The 17,686-nt window shown below is 49.6% G+C and overlaps 1 protein-coding gene across 1 annotated transcript in view; it reads right to left on the reverse strand.

The window, feature by feature from the left end:
• Nucleotides 1-17,686, reverse strand: part of LOC144724423 (hemicentin-1-like) — a 262,312-nt gene that overhangs the window by 56,326 nt on the left and 188,300 nt on the right. The window contains exons 62-71 of the mRNA XM_078603538.1: nucleotides 17,474-17,555; nucleotides 13,234-13,365; nucleotides 11,884-12,033; nucleotides 11,049-11,193; nucleotides 9,397-9,521; nucleotides 7,073-7,253; nucleotides 6,355-6,452; nucleotides 4,669-4,835; nucleotides 2,963-3,074; nucleotides 1,714-1,913 (exon numbers count right to left, since the gene is read on the reverse strand). Of these exons, the coding sequence (XP_078459664.1) occupies nucleotides 1,714-1,913; nucleotides 2,963-3,074; nucleotides 4,669-4,835; nucleotides 6,355-6,452; nucleotides 7,073-7,253; nucleotides 9,397-9,521; nucleotides 11,049-11,193; nucleotides 11,884-12,033; nucleotides 13,234-13,365; nucleotides 17,474-17,555 (1,392 nt within the window). The remainder of the gene's footprint in view (nucleotides 1-1,713; nucleotides 1,914-2,962; nucleotides 3,075-4,668; nucleotides 4,836-6,354; nucleotides 6,453-7,072; nucleotides 7,254-9,396; nucleotides 9,522-11,048; nucleotides 11,194-11,883; nucleotides 12,034-13,233; nucleotides 13,366-17,473; nucleotides 17,556-17,686) is intronic.

Consider the following 17,686-nt stretch of genomic DNA (forward strand, 5'->3'; position numbering starts at 1 on the left):
TGGGTCTGTTACAGAATGGCCACCCTTGGTGAACAGTCATCACGAGCCAGGCGGGAGGTGGTGGGTGTGCTCGTGGCCTGTAATTCAGCACTGTGGAGGCAGCGAGGGTTGGTGGATCAAAAAAAAGTTGTGAAACTCCCTTCCCGTGGCCACCATAGCCTGGCCCGCCAGAAGGCAGGACAGCAAGTGGACTAATCGCCATCTGTTTCCATCTGTATGGAGGCTAATAATAATAATTTACATTTATTTGTAAGGCGCTTTCCGCAAATGTCTCAAGGCACCTTGTAAGAATAAGGAAAGGCCAAGAGAGAAAAAGAGCTAAATAGAATAAAAATATGTGGCTAAAAGTATCCACATTATCGGATAAACGAATTTCCAACGGTAGGGAATTCCACAACCGTGGGGCTACAGTGTCGCCCCCTCGTGCGTGCGTGGATTTTCTCCGGGTGCTCCAGATTCCTCCCCCAATGAACACTCATTAATTGGCTGAAATCACCTGAAATCACCTTAAATAAAATTAATTGTCTGAAATCATCATTAATTGGCTTTAAAGATAAACCCAAAGCAAGACCCTCCTGAAAAAAATGTAATATGACTCAGACTAGCTCTTCTGCATAAATCAGTAAACTATTATTATTAATTATGATCAGTATCATGATCAGATATTTTTTTTAAATCTAATTGTGGATGCACTCTATATATGACCACGACAACAGCTGCCATTTCTTACTCAGTGGTGATGTCACCACAGCGATTGTGCCAGGCTAAGTGACCTTTGAAGTCATGTGAAGTGTTGGGGCTCACTGACAGGACGCCATGGGACAGATCCAGGTGTTATGGGTTAACTGCCTGAGATGACTGACAGATGCACCAACTGTGCTCCGCACGCTTTCTATAAAAAAAGACAAAGATTCCCTGCATAGCCTGAACAGGCTGTAGGGACAAGCACCTATGAAGGCCAGCACAACACATGACGGGGTTGGCGGCCAGCACCACGCCCGGCCGCCTTTGTCTTCCTTGTGGCAATGTTTACACACCGCACCAGGTACTCAGTTGACCTAGGGAAGGCCCAGGACCGGTCAGATAATCGTCACTGGTTCCGACCGTGAGCGGGAATCAAACTCGAGTCGCTTGTTTCGTAGCGAAGCGTGTTAACAGGTTGCACTGCCGCTCTAAATATATACACACACATATCATCCAGTTGGTTAGCATTGCAGTCAGGGTGTTTGTATCTCAATTGGAAGAATATACGATAAAATCCAAGTAAGGGTTATCCCTCCCCATGCCTACGGGGTTAATAAAATGTATTCAACTGTGTGGGATGTCGAGACACATCATGGGATGGGCAGCATTGCTGCAGTTTGGCTGTGTCTGCCTCCCACGCTCCACCTTCTCTCCTTGGGTCGCGCAGCTGTGCGATAAATGTTGCCACTACCAAAGCCTCGTTCCCTCTAATAGATTTCCTTATCTCCCCTTTCGTGCATATTATTCTATTCTGGCTGTATTTTCCACCGAGTTCTCTTTTGCCGTTTCCCCCCTCGACTGTTGCCGGCCTGGTCACAGTGCCCGCCTCCTGGTCCTCGCCGGGCATCACCTGCACGTCCCTGGCCTCCGTTGCTGCTGCCATCCCGTGTGTTTCCGTGGGCCCTGGTGGAAGTCGCACCTCCTGCACACTCCGTAGCTACGCCACTGCTCTTCCACCGAGTCGCTCACCTGTGCGCTCGCGATGCGCAGCACCTGTCCTCCCCGCAGCACGCGAACGCCGTCGCCCGCGGGCAGGGGCCGCCCGTCCCGCAGCCACGTGAGCTTGGGGGGCGGCACTCCCTGCGCCACGCACTCCAGCTCCAGAGACTTGCCCGCCACCACCGAGTGCTCCCTGGGGCCCTCGCCCTCGCCCAAGATCCGCGGCGGGTCTGCGGCGGAAGGGAATGCGTCGTCGCCGTTAACGACGCGGCTCCGGCTGCACCAGGCGGAAGTCTGCGCTGCGTGGCTGGAAACGTGACGCCTAATCGGGTATTCTGCTCAAGTTGAATTTGAAGTCGAATTGTAATTTGTTTTGTAGACATGTTTTTTGAAGAACTTATAAAGTTTTCTGTCTCCCAGTCTTTGTATCTCTGTCGCCTCCACCCCTGTGTACCTCTGTCTCCTTTCTTCAATATCTGTCCCTTTCTCTGTCTATTTCCCTCCGTCCATGTCTCACTGCATCCCTCTATCTCTCTGCCTCTGTGGCTGTTTCCCTCTGTATCTGTATCTCTCTGTCTGTCTCTCTTTTACCCCACTCTGTCTTTTTCTATCTTTTTGTCTCACCTTTCTTTTTCCACTATATCTCTCACCCTTACCACGTGCTTGTGGTGGGGGAACACCACAAACCATCCATTTTGGTCACGTGACTACAGCGGTCCAGTGTTCAAAATATTTGGCTTCCCATGTTTATTCTGCTACAATTCAGCTGAATACAAATACAAAAAAACGCTAGAAATTTGGCTGAATTTGAAGTCCATGCAAATATTCAGTGCACCACTATTAGTGCCACAGTAGTAAGGTCAAAACGGTCACCATAATAAAACGAGGCCCTCCTGGAAAAAAGAATCTAAGCTGTGGGTCACGTATCTCACTTCTCAAACGACCCTGGGGCTTTGGTCCTGAAACCAGTGCCAGGAAAAATAAATAAAGGCAGACATACGCACACTTGCAAGATGTGCTGATTTAACACGTAGGCTTTCGCGACCGATGTTACGATTCATAATAGATGTTTGGGTCAGATCGCATGAGTAAAATGCCAACGTGTGTCGTACACAGCCCTCTCCATCCGACATCAATTTATTTGGCCGAGTCGGGTGGCAATCTGATCCTAAAATCAATCATGAAACACACTCCTGATTTTGGCCTCAAACGTCGTAAGATCACACATGGGAAACAGGCGTGCAGGTGTGGGTTGTTGTGATTGGCGGCATTTTCCCACCGAGGACTTTGAGGTTGAAGTGCTTGCTGAGCTCTCCCGCCTGGTTGCTCACGACGCACGTGTAGCGGCCCGTGTCCTCCAGCCGGGCCTTGCTGAACGTTATGATCATGCCCTGTGTGGCGGAAGCAAAGACAAAGACCCCCCCCCCCCTCCGTATTGCCTTAACGGACTTTTGGGGCAAGTGCTGTTGTTAGCGAGTAGCACCTATGAACGCCAGCACAGCACATGAGCGGTATTAACATCAATGCCGGGGAAGATAATATTAATATGAGAGTACTGATTTAATGGCCACTATCGTGCCATTTGCTGTCTATAATAACCCTTTGTGTGTATTATTACTCAAGCGTTTTAGCTGCTAATGCATTGTTCGACCGAACATCCTATCCGACTAAACAAGGGATCTTTATTAACACATTCTAACACTTTCTTTGAAAGATGAGAACCGTGATTCATAATAGATTTTCAGTCAGACCACTTAAGTAAAATGTGTGTCGTAAACCCTTATCCAGCCGACACAGCCAATTAATAAAGTTGTCACGTGAACATGCCATTCTATTACTTCTTCAGCACAACCGGTGTATTGGATATCAACGTCACACCATTTACAATTCGAGTACGATGTATTCGCTGGTGATTTCAAGCAGCATCAGGCGATTGCCAGAATTGTGAAGAAGATTTCCTGATTCTGGTTCTTAACTAGAGTAAGGTGATGGCATCAATGTGCGCCCACAAGGGAACTGGAAGTGGCAAGTGTATAATGTATTTACATTATGATGCTATTTTTAGCTTACAATAAATTATTTTTGATAGAAAAATATAAAGGTATATATAATATACATATGTGATGAACACATTAGTCATAGTTAATAAAGTTGTACCAGATGGTTATATCTATGGGACCTTTTTGGTAGTATCCAAAATGATGAAAAATAAGAATAGGTTTTTCCATTTCTGGAAACAAAACAGGTGTTAAGATGTTCAAACATCATCAAGTCTGCATTAACCACACACAGTACTTGTGGCCAAACATGCAAACAAACATGCTCTGATAATAGATGGGCAATGTCCTTGACACCGATTGGCCTACAGCAGAGGCAGCCTTCTTTATGGCCTTGTCTCACCGGTGTTAGACCAGAGAACAACGCCAAAAGGTGAACAGCACAAAGACAATGCAAGTAACAGAGCACTTATACTGGTAGGAACCTCCGGGTTAAACCAGCCCACAGGGGATTATTGTGTCTGTCCGTCCGTCGTGCAGGGAGGGGCTGGGTGGGGAGGGAGGGGCTGGGTGGAGAGGGTGTGGAGGGGCTGGGTGGGGAAGGTGGGGAGGGGCTGGGTGGGGAGAATGGGGAGGGGCTGGGTGGGGAGGGTGGGGCTGGGTGGGGGGTGGGAGTGGTGGGGCTGGGTGGGGAGGGGCTGGTCACCCTGTGGTGCCCTTATAAAACTCAACGTTGAACCTACTCACGCCGGCTTGTGCCCGCCCTCACAGTCGGGCATATTTGCGGAATACACCACGCCGCCGTTGACCCTGGCCATTGACCGAGCAACCCAACGTTCCTACCAGCTCCCTCCGTAGGAATGTGTTAGATTGGGTCGAGCAGTTACATTTACGGGACCTTTTGATGGTCATGTCAGATTATAATAAATCACGCGAGCTACGTTAACGGGGGTGCACAAGTACGTGGCGATAGTGGGGCAGACGTCACCTGCGCGGACGGGCGGACGTGCGGGCCGAGCGAGAGCGGCTCGCCGTCCTTGAGCCACGTGACGGCCGGCGCGGGGCTGCCGCTCGCCTCGCACGACACCGACAAGGCCGTGCCGCGCACCACCGTCAACTCCTCCGTGCCGCCCGCGTTGTCCAGGCTCGGCGGCACTGCACGCACGGGGGGGGGGGGGGGCATGGCGAGTGCATGTAGAAAGGGGGGGGTAGTGTAGAAAGGGCGGGGGGGAAGGGGGGGGCCAGCGCGAGCATTATTTTTCAAAGGGCGCGACAACCATTGTCCCGTCCCTTAGAATTAGAACATTTATTTACGTTGCCGGGGGAATCCGATAAGCTACAGAGCTCTTGTTTCACAGATGTCCAGTAGGGGGCACGGGGTCAGAACGTTACAACAACAAGCAATACAAACACATGATAGAAATGCAAAGTAGAGGAAAGGTAAACAAATCAATATACAAATAAAATAAACTATATTTTTTAATCTTACCAAGTAAAGCCCACTGAGCTGTTAGCTTGTTTTTCAGAAGTGACCTAGCCACAAAATGATAGCTCAACTAGGTGGCTTATCACGTGGATATCTATAGCACTACTCCTCCCACTCACCAATCATCCCTTTTCCGTTACCCATTCCCAACTTCTCCCACTTTTTCTCATTCAAATCCACGAGCCAAATTACCCGGCGGTTAGCCGATCCCGGTGTGCAACCTGAGTGGCTGCCTTGCTCGGCCAATCGGGGATAGCCCGGCTCTGTGCTCAGCTGATGACGACTACCCACACCGACTTTCAGTTCACAGGGCCGGCTCTAAAGTGATGAGGTCATGATCACCTCTCAGCTTCTCTTACGTATGCATGGCTTGGGGTGGGAGTTCCCTTAGCTGTGTGGCTACAATGTCACGCAATGATCTCCCCATCAACGCGAGAGGAGCAGATAGTTTAGATGAATGTCAACATTTGTTTAAAACCCACCTTAGCAGTGTCCCCGTAATACAGAGCAAATACACAAAGGCGAGCTGGGTAACTTCGTCGACTGTGATATACCTTGATTAAAGTATTTTATTTTAATTTAATTATAATATCGGGTTTTACTAGCTTATACTGCCTGGGGTACTTGGCTCGGTTATTTAAACTAAACCAAAGTTTTATGTTTTACACATTCGAATCGTTGGGCATTCAAGTAAATTGTATTTAATGTTAAGTGCTCTAAGAGTAGTGCGCAGGATAAAAATGGCTGTTTGATATGTACCGTGCACACATTCAGGTGTAATTCACATACCTATATACACCACTGTGTGCAAACAGACACCTTACACACACACACTCAGAGTCTATGTCCAAATAGCCTGGAATGCACTCGACCATCGCCAGATCTCAACAGCTAAGCAGGGCTGAGGCTGAATAGCATGGTGGATAGGCGGTCACCACACAAGAACAGGCCTTTGTCGGGCCTGGCGGGGCTTACGTGGTAGATCGTTTTTGTTTAGTCGTTTTTTTATACACCAGTTTCAGTTTCATCCAGCGGCTTCAATGTAACAATAACATTGAAGTCGTATCGAATTTGCATGAATCAAAGCCGACCCTCATGTGGACGGCTCGATGCTCGTATCAGAGAGCCGTAATGATCGATTTGAAATCCGTTGCGTCGCTGCCACACTGCCAGGCGCCGACTCCGTACCGTGCACCTCCAGGTTGTAGTGCTTGTCTGCCACGCCGGCGCGGTTCGACACGATGCAGGAGAATGTCCCCGCGTCCGCCACTTGCGCTCGGACGATCCTGCGAGAGGGAGCGAGTTCAGGGTCGTGACGATTCCGTGATTGATTGTAGGGTTAGGTCGCGCGAGTCAAATGTGTGCTGTAAAACCCTCCACCCACCCCAAACCCGACACAGCCACGATGAATAATGCTGTCACGTGATGAACAAATGCGTCGATTTAATACCCTTTCAACGTATCATACGTGTGGAATATGTAAGTAATTGTTGAATAAAAAAACACGTGTTCACATGTATTTGTATGTGTGATAAGTGGGGAGCAAGAGTGTAGTGCTTTATACAGAGTGCCACTATCCTGACAATTTGGGGTTAAATTCCTGGCCATGCTCATGTGTGGCAAGCGGTACCTGAACATGGATATACGGAAATCTCTTTTATTTAACTAGGCTTCAATTGAGGGCCTGGAGTGGTGTGTTAACATCAGCACTGGAGAGGTAGAGACAGCCAGGCCTGGTGTCAATCACACCACTCAATCGCACGATGGCCTTCATCGGTATTCGGCAATTGCACTTCGCACCTGCATTCTTATCAGGCCGAACGGGGTGATCTTGGTGTTTGTCATCTTTGGGTTTGCGTGATGCGAGTGAGAAGTGAAGCGACAGGTAGGGCACGGGACCACGGACCGGAGAGTCTGCCCCCCAGACAGGAGGCGCACGTGGGCGGAGAGCGGCAGGGGAAGTCCGTTTTTCATCCACGTGATCTGAGGCGGCGGTACCCCCACGGCCACGCACTCCATGCTCAGCGAGCCGTCCAGCACCACGGACAGCTCCTCCACCTGCCCCGCGCCTTCAATAGATGGCGGCACTGTGTGCGTGTATGCGTGCGCGTGTGGGAGCGGTAGTGGAGTGGTTAGCGCACTGCGCTACGAACCTGGCGTCCCGAGTTCGTTTCCTGCTCACGGCCAACACTAGGTCCACTCAGCCTCAAACGAGTACCTGGTATAGTGTGTAAACATCGTCACTGAGGAGACAAAGGCGGCCAAGCGCGGTGTTGGTCACCCACCCCCTCGTGTGCCGTGCCAGCCTTTGTAGGTGCTCGCTAACAGTACTTGCCCCAACAGTCTTTGACAGGCTATACGGGGGATCTTCGTCTTTTTTGTGTGTAGGGGAATAGGGAAGCAAGAGAGACAATTGGTCGGAACTGACTCAGATCAAATTAGTTCATCAGCCAAAGCAATCGGTTGGGCTACCTATTCGAAATGACAGTTTATGGCCAAATTCACAATTCGATTAAATGCATCATCTTGGCGATTTCGACCATTGTTGGCGATGGGAGACATTGGAATATTTTTGCAGAAAATCGAACAAAATTGGACATTTGTTAAAAGGTGAATCAAATCGAAGCCTATGACAGAATCACCTGAAATGCACCCGATCTCATCAGATCTCAGAAGCTAAGCAAGAGGCTAAAAGCAGTGTTAAGCCTTGAGAGTGCTTGGATGGGTGGCCACCATGCAGGTTATACCCATCAACCCCTTATCAGTGCTTACCTTATTACAGACCAATTCAGACCTTATTAACCACCCCATACCCTCATGAATCTCAACGTTCATCCTACAAAGTCCCATCACAAGGGAAAAACACAAACAAATGACCGCACCCATCCTGCGACCTGCTGTTGAGCCATAGGTCGGACTCTCCCACTCTATCAAATGTCTGCCTGTCGGTGTCGCTAATTTTTCCTTCTTCGCCGCAGGAGGTAACGTTGCCATTGCCGCTCTGCGGTGGCCTGGCTTGCGTTTGGAAAACCGGATGTGGAAGTTTAGTTTGTGCGCATGATCTGTACCGAGAGAGTCTTAATTCTGGATCAAATTTGTCGGCTGCTACGGGGATCGCTACTCTCCAGAGTAAAAAAAAGCAGCTGTACCACGATTTTTTTTATTTGGCCGTGTGTTTCTGTTTTGCCCGTACGAAAACTGCTGTACACCGTATGGACCTAAAAGCTCAGTTTCCCTGTACAAGAATACGGGTAAAGCTTATGGGTTGACAGGTATGACCAGGTTGTTATTGGTAGTTGGAGGCCAGTGTCACGTGGTGCTCAGTGCAGGGCAGTGCAGCAAAGGCGATTGTTATACTGTACCTCTATGCTCCCACGTCTATGGTCCTCACCTCCACCAAGCCACATTGGTCAATGCGGTGAATTTTGGCTAAATTACCTCCACCTCACGCAAGGCATGGGGAGGCCGTCATCCAGCAGTGGTTTGACAAAAAACGGCTGTACATGTACACGATTCATATCCAAACATACCAAGTTTGAAATTAGCTTTGGCTAGAGTTGGTGGCCCTGAATCAGTCATTGTAAATTCCCCTTTCCCATGGCATGGACCATTCAGGGTAATTTTGCACCCCAGGGTAATTTTACTCATTGTGAGCCAAGCTCTTACCTCACCATGGTGGCGAGATGTTAACTACCTCGCCTGGCATACAGGAGGTCGTGGGTTCGATCCCGAGCCTGACGCCTGGATATTTGGAGTTCGCATGTCTATCTCTTCCCATGGTCGCGTGGAATTTTCTCCGGGTCCTCCGGTTTTTTCCTCCACATTTTAGAAACATGTGTTTAGACTATTTGCCTGCTATAAATGTCCACGTGACGTGACACGTCGTTGAGCTATCATTTGTGATAGCGAGGTCGCTTCTGAAAAAGAGCTACACAGCTCAGTAGGCCTTAAATGGCTAAATAAAAATAATAAAAGAATAAAAATAAAACATAATAAAATAATAAAATGTATTTTTTATTATTTTATTATTTCCCTTCTACGTGACTTTACCGAAAGAACCAAGAAGATGAATCCCTGCAGTCACGAAAGCTTTAAATCGAAATTTAAATAAAAATAGTTTAAAGTTTTAGTTTACTCTACGCTTCACGTCGAGCAGTTACGGACCGGCGCCCATGACGAGCGCAACACCTGCGGATCGCACGACCCCCGCGTCCACGCGCGGCAACTCACCGAACACGTTGAGGTTGAAGATCTTGTCCTCTTCCCCGGCCACGTTGGTGGCGACACACGTGTACTTCCCGGCGTCGGACGTCTGCACGGCGCTCAGCGTGAGCACGCTGCCGTCCTTAGAGACCCTGCGGCGGCACCGGGAGAGAGCCAGGTGAACAGAGAGGAGGAAGAGGGAGAGTGGGTGGGGGGAGGAGGAGGAGGGAGAAGTAGGATGAGGAGGGGGTAGTGGAGGGAGGCAGGAAGAGGAGGAAGGGGGGTGGATGAGGCAGAGGAGGAAGGAACGCGGTGACACGGAGAGAATGAGGCTGGAAAGGAGAAAAGGCAGCGGGCAGCAGGTAGAGCTGAGTGGCTGCATGTCTCTTTCTCAACGTCACGGAGCTCATAACAACAATGTCACAACACTGAGCCAGCATCAATGAGATTCTGGATTCCAATCCAGATTTCAAATACGGGTAATTAAAACCACGTTCTCCCATGTAGACAGCTTGATGACCTAGGTTTGGTTACATATAATGGTTAAAAGATTACTTAAATACACAACATTTTATCTTGATTTGAAGCTTTCTTGACTGCAGGAATCCATACTATTTGGTTCTTTCGTTAAAGTCACATAGGTATAAAATAAAATAGATCACGACGTTTCGGGCGCAACACAAGCATCCGTCATCAGGTGGGAAAGCTCGTTGTTGCGCCCGAAACGTCGTGATCTATTTTATTTTATACCTACGTGACTTTACTGAAAGAACCAAAGAGTACGCAACATTTGGTTGTTCACTTGTTTTATAGCAAATTTTAGCTCTGATAGCTAATATGCCACACGTGCATCACAGAGGATTGAGGATTTCCACCACTTGCTAAGAGAGACACTTGAGTTTTCACTTTTTGATGACTGAAATTTGGCAAACTGCTCTTCGCACAACATGACAGAGCACTGGATAATGTTGAGTTCGAGACTCAGATTGAAGTGACTCCAGCATCGTTCGTTTTGACTCCGCAAAGACGCGCTTGATTTACCAGTAATTGGAGACTGATTGCGAGATATTTAGATTCGATGCAAGAATCTTTATTATTTTGAAATCATCTTCGTAATTGTATATTTGTGATTTTTGTATTGTTTTTTAATTGTGCACTTTTAAATATATACATAGTTTGTTGTTTAGTGATCGTAGCATTTAAAGTGCGTGCCGAGCCGGTCGTCTGGATGAAAAGTGGGGCCGTGTCATATTCCCAACGCCGGCCCAGCCTGGCTCAAAAACTCAACGAGCGAATTGGAGCTCACGAGCCCAATCCGACTCAATACTCAGACATTGATTCTGAGCGACTAATCAGTGCATCGCTACCTGCAGAATAACTCTAAACACATTGAGCAGGGCCACACTAGCGGGAAGTGGCATCACTTGCTAGGAAGAGACGTAACGTCCAGAGCGAGAGAGGCAGGGAGGCGACATGCTAGACCAGTGTTCTTCACTCATTTTCAGAGGGGGGCCACTTCCGCTGAGAAGCTATCAGTGCGAGGGCCGCCACACTGCCTGCAAGGGGTGTCTTCACATGTTGTGTGTATCGTCGGGGGCCGCACGCCAGGGGCCACACTAAAGGCCACCAGTGGCCCGCGGGCCTTGCAGTGAAGATCGCTGCGCCGGACGGGAACTCACGCGACTCCGTCGAGGCGCTTGCCGTCGCGCAGCCAGTGCAGCGCGGGGGGCGGAGTGCCGCTCGCTTTGCACGCCAGCGACACCGTCTCGTTCACCACCGACGCCACCTCGCTCGACAGCTCCGAGCCCTCGATGCTGGGCGGCACTGCTCGCGAGGGGCAGCGGTGGGCAGGGGGAGTGCACGCTTCCAGTTAACTCCCACACGCACCGTGACAATATAGTTTGGGTTCACACAGCGCCTTTGTGCCACCGCTACTGAGGACGACGTACAGCAACAGGGGGGGATGTTTATTTTATAGACAGAGTGGTCCCAGCCTGGCCTTCGCCTGGACTTGGAACAGGGACGGCGATTCAAAAGCAATGGGAGAAGAAAATGCTGGCTGTGTGTGCATCGCATCGTGTATGGTAACCTGGTAGGTGTGTGTGTGTGCGCGCGTGAAGGACGCTGCTGAGCAGTTGGAGGCAGTCGCCCTCCAACAACAATGGAGGGCAGAGGAGTGACACTCATAACAACGAGCAGAGTGCCGGGTGGCTAAAATACAGCAAGTTGTCACAGTCGGGGACACAGCCGGTGTGTCTGCCAGTCATCTCAATCAGTCAACCCATGGCACCTGGGTCTGTCCCGTGACCTCCTGTCAGCGAGCCTTCGACACTTCACGTGGCCTCAAAGTGCACCAAGCATGGCACAGGCACCGTGGTGATCTCACTCCCACTTACTGACGAGTGTTGTGTACGCATGCTGGCTGTATCTGTGTCGCGCCGCGTATGGTGAGCTGGTAGGTATATGTGTGTGTATGTGTGCTTGCTGGTTGCATGTGCTGTATGTGTGTCGCACCGTGTATGGTGAGCCGGTAGGTCTTGCGTGCCTCCCCCTCCACGTTGGAAGCCACGCACGTGTAGTGCCCGGCGTCCGACAGCTGCGAGCGGATGATCTGCAGCTTGCTGCCGCCCGACAAGATGCGCATCTCCAACGATGCCGTGTTATCTGCACGCGGTGCGCAGAGGTACGAACACAAATCACTGTGAGCTGTGGCATCAGCAACAACAACATCATCATCATCGCCAATGGCATTATCATCATATTGTCATCATCGTCGTTGTCGTCATCATCACAAGCATAATCAGAAACATCAGCATTACTCGCATCATCATCATCATCATCATCATATATGCGTCATTATCATCATCATCATCGCAAGTACAATCATTGGCACCACCACAATCGTCACAAATGTCATGAATCCATCTGCTGAACTGTAATCTCCGGGCCGTAACTCGCCTCCAATGTACTGGATCACAGATACGCGTCTTGTCAACCAAAATATTCGTCCCATGAAATTCCAGTGATCATTCTGGTTCATGAAAGACCACATTAATCAATACGTCTGCCTTAATATAAGCTAGCACACAAAGATATAGATCCCCCATATAGCCTTAGTAGACTGTAGGGGCAAGTGATATCAACGAGCACCTATGAAGGCTGGCACTGTACATGAAGGGGTGGGTGGCCAGGACCATGCCTGGCCTACCTTTGTCTCCCCAGTGGCGATGTTTACACACCACACCAGGTACTCATTTGAGGTTGAGTCGACCTAGGGGAGGCCCGGAACCGGTTCAGATATTCGTCACTGATGTTGGCCGTGAGTCTGGAATCAAACTCGGATCGCCGGGTTCGTAGTGCAGCGCGCTAACCGCTGCACTAGCGCTCCCCGCACACAAACAGGCATACATTCCACAAACACATTGATGCTGTACTCACACACCACGGATCTCCCTTGTAAAATAGCCGGGCAACTGGCTAAATGAGACCCATCATCCGTGTAAAAAATCGAAATAAACTTTAACCCTTTCCGATTCCGATGGCGTATGTGTACGTCATCAGTTTTTCTTCCGATTCCGAGGCTCCCACAAGACCATGCAGGAGGGCGCGTGGCACAGTTTGGCGCCAGCGATCGTAGAGTGCGGTCGTGTCGCTACGGTTCACTGCGGCGAATACAATGTCTTCGAAAACAATGGCGCTACGCCTCTCTGAATAAAACCAACGCAAACCGCTTGCGCGTTTCGAGATTCAGCGGCGAACGGGACGCCCACCCTGCAACTTGCAGACGTCTCGGAGGGGGAAAGGGGATTAACAACGTGCAGCATGTGCAATATTCCGAGTGAGGTGGCGTCCCGCGGCCCTCACCTAAAGCGCGGCCGTTGTGCAGCCACGTGATGGCCGGCGGCGGGATGCCCAGGGCGTCGCACGCCAGCGTCACGGGGTTGCCGATGATCTCGCTCGTGTCCTCCTCCGGCGGGCCCTCAATGCTCGGCGGCACTGCAGAGGCGGAACCCGCGCGGTGCCGCACGTTCAAGAGGCGCAGGCGCCGCCCCCCCCCATGCGAGTCGATGCCGTTGGCAACGATTCCGGGTTCGCGAATCGGTTTGACATACAGACCGCGCTTAGCGCTCAAGATGCGGCGTTGCTGGAGAAGTGAGGGCTAATCGCGTCGGCGATGAAAGGGCTCATTATACCGTTGTACATATGGGGATGCGTTCCCGACAGCGTTATCTCTTTCGTATGAGCAGTATATGAGGGCTTCATTGGGGTATCGGTAATAGCGCTAATAATATACAGATGATAAACGTTATACTGGTAGGAACCTCCTGGTTACATCAGCCCACTGGGGATTATTGTGTCCGTCGTGCAGGGAGGGGCCGGGTGGGGAGGGACTGGGTGGGGAGGGGAGGGTGGGGAGGGGCTGGGTGGGGGGTGGGAGGGGTGGGGCTGGGTGGGGAGGGGCTGGTCACCCCGTGGTGCCCTTATAAAACTCAACGTTTAACCTTCTCACGCCATTAATTCTAGATTTGAAGCTTTCGTGACTGCAATGATTCATATTCTCAGGTTTTTTCGGTAAAGTCACGTAGGTAAAAACATTAAAATTAATGAAAGTAAAATAAAACAAAACAAAATAAAATTCACGACGTTTCGGAGGCAACACAAGTCTCCGTCATCAGGTGGGACCGTCACAGCCGAATTAGCTGCATCAAGTGAAGCAATGATTCAAGATGTAATCCCTTGTAAGCAAGTTGAAGGGAGGTGGAGAGGGGGGGAGAGCTTATCAGGCTGTGGTAGCCAATGAATGGAAACGTATCCGCCAAGCTGTCTCTCCCACCACACAGAAACAACCACATGAAACTCTGACCAAAACTATCACGTTACCATACATAGCAGGCGTGACCAAAAAGATCTCCAAAATTCTAAACAAACATAAGATCCAAGTCCGATTCAGTACAGTGCATAAAATCCGTGATCTGATTCCATCTGTGAAGGATGTCGTTCCTGACTTACAGTATCCTGGAGTCTACAAATTGAGTTGCATTTGTGGTGATTGCTACATTGGAGAAACAAAACGTCATGTTGCTGATCGTGTCCGCGAGCACAAGTCAGATCTGAAACACGGCAGAACTGATTCTTCGGCCGTTGCCGATCATTGCTACAACTCGGCGGGCTCTCATGAAATTGTCTTTTCCGAGACCAAGGTTCTCTGCAAACCTCCGGGCTACCATCAAAGGTTTGTACACGAAGCCATACAAATATACAAACACAGACATAATTTCAACCGTGATGATGGGTACAAACTCAGTAATCACTGGAAAGATGTTATTAACCACGCAAAAAAGACTTAATTACACTTTTTGGACCATCTTATCTGACAGGCACTATTTTAATTTACTTCACCGAGTGTTAACATCCACAGTGTTTAACAGTAATCTCTTCATTGTTCTTTGATCACCGCTCGCCACGTTTCCATTCATTGTGTTGAGCACTACGTGATGTCTTTGATCACCGCTCGCCCTCCGTCCCGGCGCGTCTCCATTCATTGTGTTGAGCACTGCGTGCAGTCTTTGATCGCCGCTCGCCCTCCGTCCCGACACGTCTCCATTCATTGTGTTGAGCACTGCGTGCAGTCTTTGATCACCGCTCCTCCTCCCTCCCGATACGTTTCCATTCATTGGCTACCACAGCCTGATAAGCTCTCCCCCCCCCTCTCCACCTCCCTTCAACTTGCTTATAAGGGATTACATCTTGAATCATTGCTTCACTTGATGCAGCTAATTCGGCTGTGACGGTCCCACCTGATGACGGAGACTTGTGTTGCCTCCGAAACGTCGTGAATTTTATTTTGTTTTGTTTTATTTTACTTTCATTAATTTTAATGTTTTTACCTACGTGACTTTACCGAAAAAACCTGAGAATACTTCTCACGCCAGCTTGTGCCCGCCCTCACAGTCGGGCATATTTGCGGAACACACCACGCCGCCGTTGACCTTGGCCATTGACCGAGCAACCCAACGTTCCTACTAACTCCCTCCACAGGAATGTGTTTTCATAAATAAATAGACAAATATATTATAATAGGATCAGTAAGTATTATGTACTGTACTCACGAGTGCATTCTACTGCACTCCCCCTACATGGCAGCGGTAAGGTAGCTGCTGCTGCAGTCCTAAACCACATCATTGTCCGAGAAGAGTTCCAGGACCTCCGTAATCTAAGTGATGCCCTCTGTCTACACTTTCTCATAAAAATGTTCTCAAAGACAAGGAGCGCTATAATGAATTTGAATCGGCGTTAATTTGTCCAGTTTTTTCATGCATGCCCTGGATTTATTCGTTGTGGATTAGAATTACAGAAAACCTTTGTTAATTCAACACATATGGGGCTCTGGCCTTGCCGAATTATCCAATATTCCGAATTATTTCCAATGGTACTCCCCAATGCCTCCTGCTCCAATACATTTCTTTCCCAAACTTATTTTCCAAACTCTTCACGCACCGTACGTATTGACACACACCCTGCACCAATTCTATCCTAAACTTTGGAATTGTCTCGCAGACTAAGGGATTCATACTTCAGCCCCTTTCTATTACTTCTTGATGTAGGTGCAGACGAAATGTCTGAGAGGGTTGGCTTGCAGAGTACAAAAACAAGGCGATGGGTCTGCACTAACACTCACCACGCTCACCACTCTCACCATGCTCACCACTCTCACCACACTCACCACTCTCACCATTCTCACCATGGTCACCACTCTCACCACGCTCACCACTCCCACCACGCTCACCACGCACACCACTCTCACTACGCTCACCACGCTCACCACTCTCACCACGCTCACCACTCTCACCACGCTCACAACTCTCACCACGCTCACCACCCTCACCACTCTCACCACACTCACCACGCTCACCACACGTGCCACCACCGGACCGAGTCGGTATTCTGGTCGTGGCGCGCGGCGTCGCTCCACGTGTCTGCCGAAATTTTACCATTCGGTACGGCAATTCGGCTCATGGCGTATTATTAACGTACCGTATATATTTCGAAAGCGCAGCCATGCCGAATTATCCCCAATTACGAATTCTCAAACACCGAAATAACAAGGTTTTGCTGTATATAAAATTTGGCGCTCCGGATTTATTTCACCGTGGGTTACCAATACTCGTAACATACTCGCTCCTGAAAGGCGGATCCAACACTTGCATTGAACCAATGCTGCTATAACTATGCACACCCAGAAGGCAGTGTGGCTGATGGGATGTGCAAATAGTTTTTGTGTGAAGGGACAGACATGGGAAGAAGGAGACTCAGTTGTCTATGACACTGATTTCTTTTACTGTTTTCTTTTCACCGGAGCACGCAAAACGTGGAAGGAGATTTAATTTGTCTCGGTTTTTTGTTGAAATTTGCCCCCCCCCACCCATATTTTTTACTCCAAACCGTGCCATCAGCGCCATGCCACACGACACAAGGTGTCCTTCCGGATCTCTCGCAAAACAGCGCAACACTTCGCATTCGAGAACGCGTGTGGAGAGAGCAGAGCAGCCGCTCTGAGGTGCCACGGCACTTTAGATGAAAAGTCACTTATTAATATATTCTCATTTCGTGTGGCTGACGTAGATACGGAGCAACAACTACGATTTCACCATTCAGGTGGTCCAGCTAGACATACCGCGTCAGGGGCAGCAGAGTGTATCGTCATCACCGTGATGTCTCCTTCGTATTTGTGGAACGGGCATTGCGTCGTTATACGTTGTACGGTCTGTGCTGGATAACCACAGTCCTACACGACTGGAGAGTTTTTTTTATAATGATGTTTAAAACAACACTAGTTGTACTGAAACTGAAAGTGGCGGCCAAGGTGTAGAAGGCATCTCAAGAGCACGTCCACCAAGAAGGTGGAGTGATGAAATCAGTTCATGTGCAGGTGCCGGATGGACCGGTGCACTGCGAGGTAGCGGGGGCTACGGAAGGCCTTCATTTAGCAGTGGATCGATCATGGCTGATGATGACGAAGAGGATTGCACTGGCAGACCAGCGAGTTGCTTTTTTGTTTTGAATTCCCATTCAGTGGCGTGTGGTTTGCATCAGTGGACAGTACCGTGAACGGTGAGGTGGAAGACCTTGTCCACCTGCCCGGCCACGTTGGTGGCCTTGCACACGTACTGCCCGGCATCGGCCACCTGAGACGACACCATCGCCACCGGCAGAAGCACGTTTCAGCATTTCCCCCGCACCTTCGATTGGCACGGTTGGCTACGTACGGTGTGAAAGGAGCTCATACGTAGGTACAGCGCGCGATCTCTCAACCAGC

Source organism: Lampetra planeri, chromosome 20 (genome assembly GCF_965212315.1).
Source record: "Lampetra planeri chromosome 20, kcLamPlan1.2.h2, whole genome shotgun sequence".
Classification (NCBI taxonomy): domain Eukaryota; kingdom Metazoa; phylum Chordata; class Hyperoartia; order Petromyzontiformes; family Petromyzontidae; genus Lampetra; species Lampetra planeri.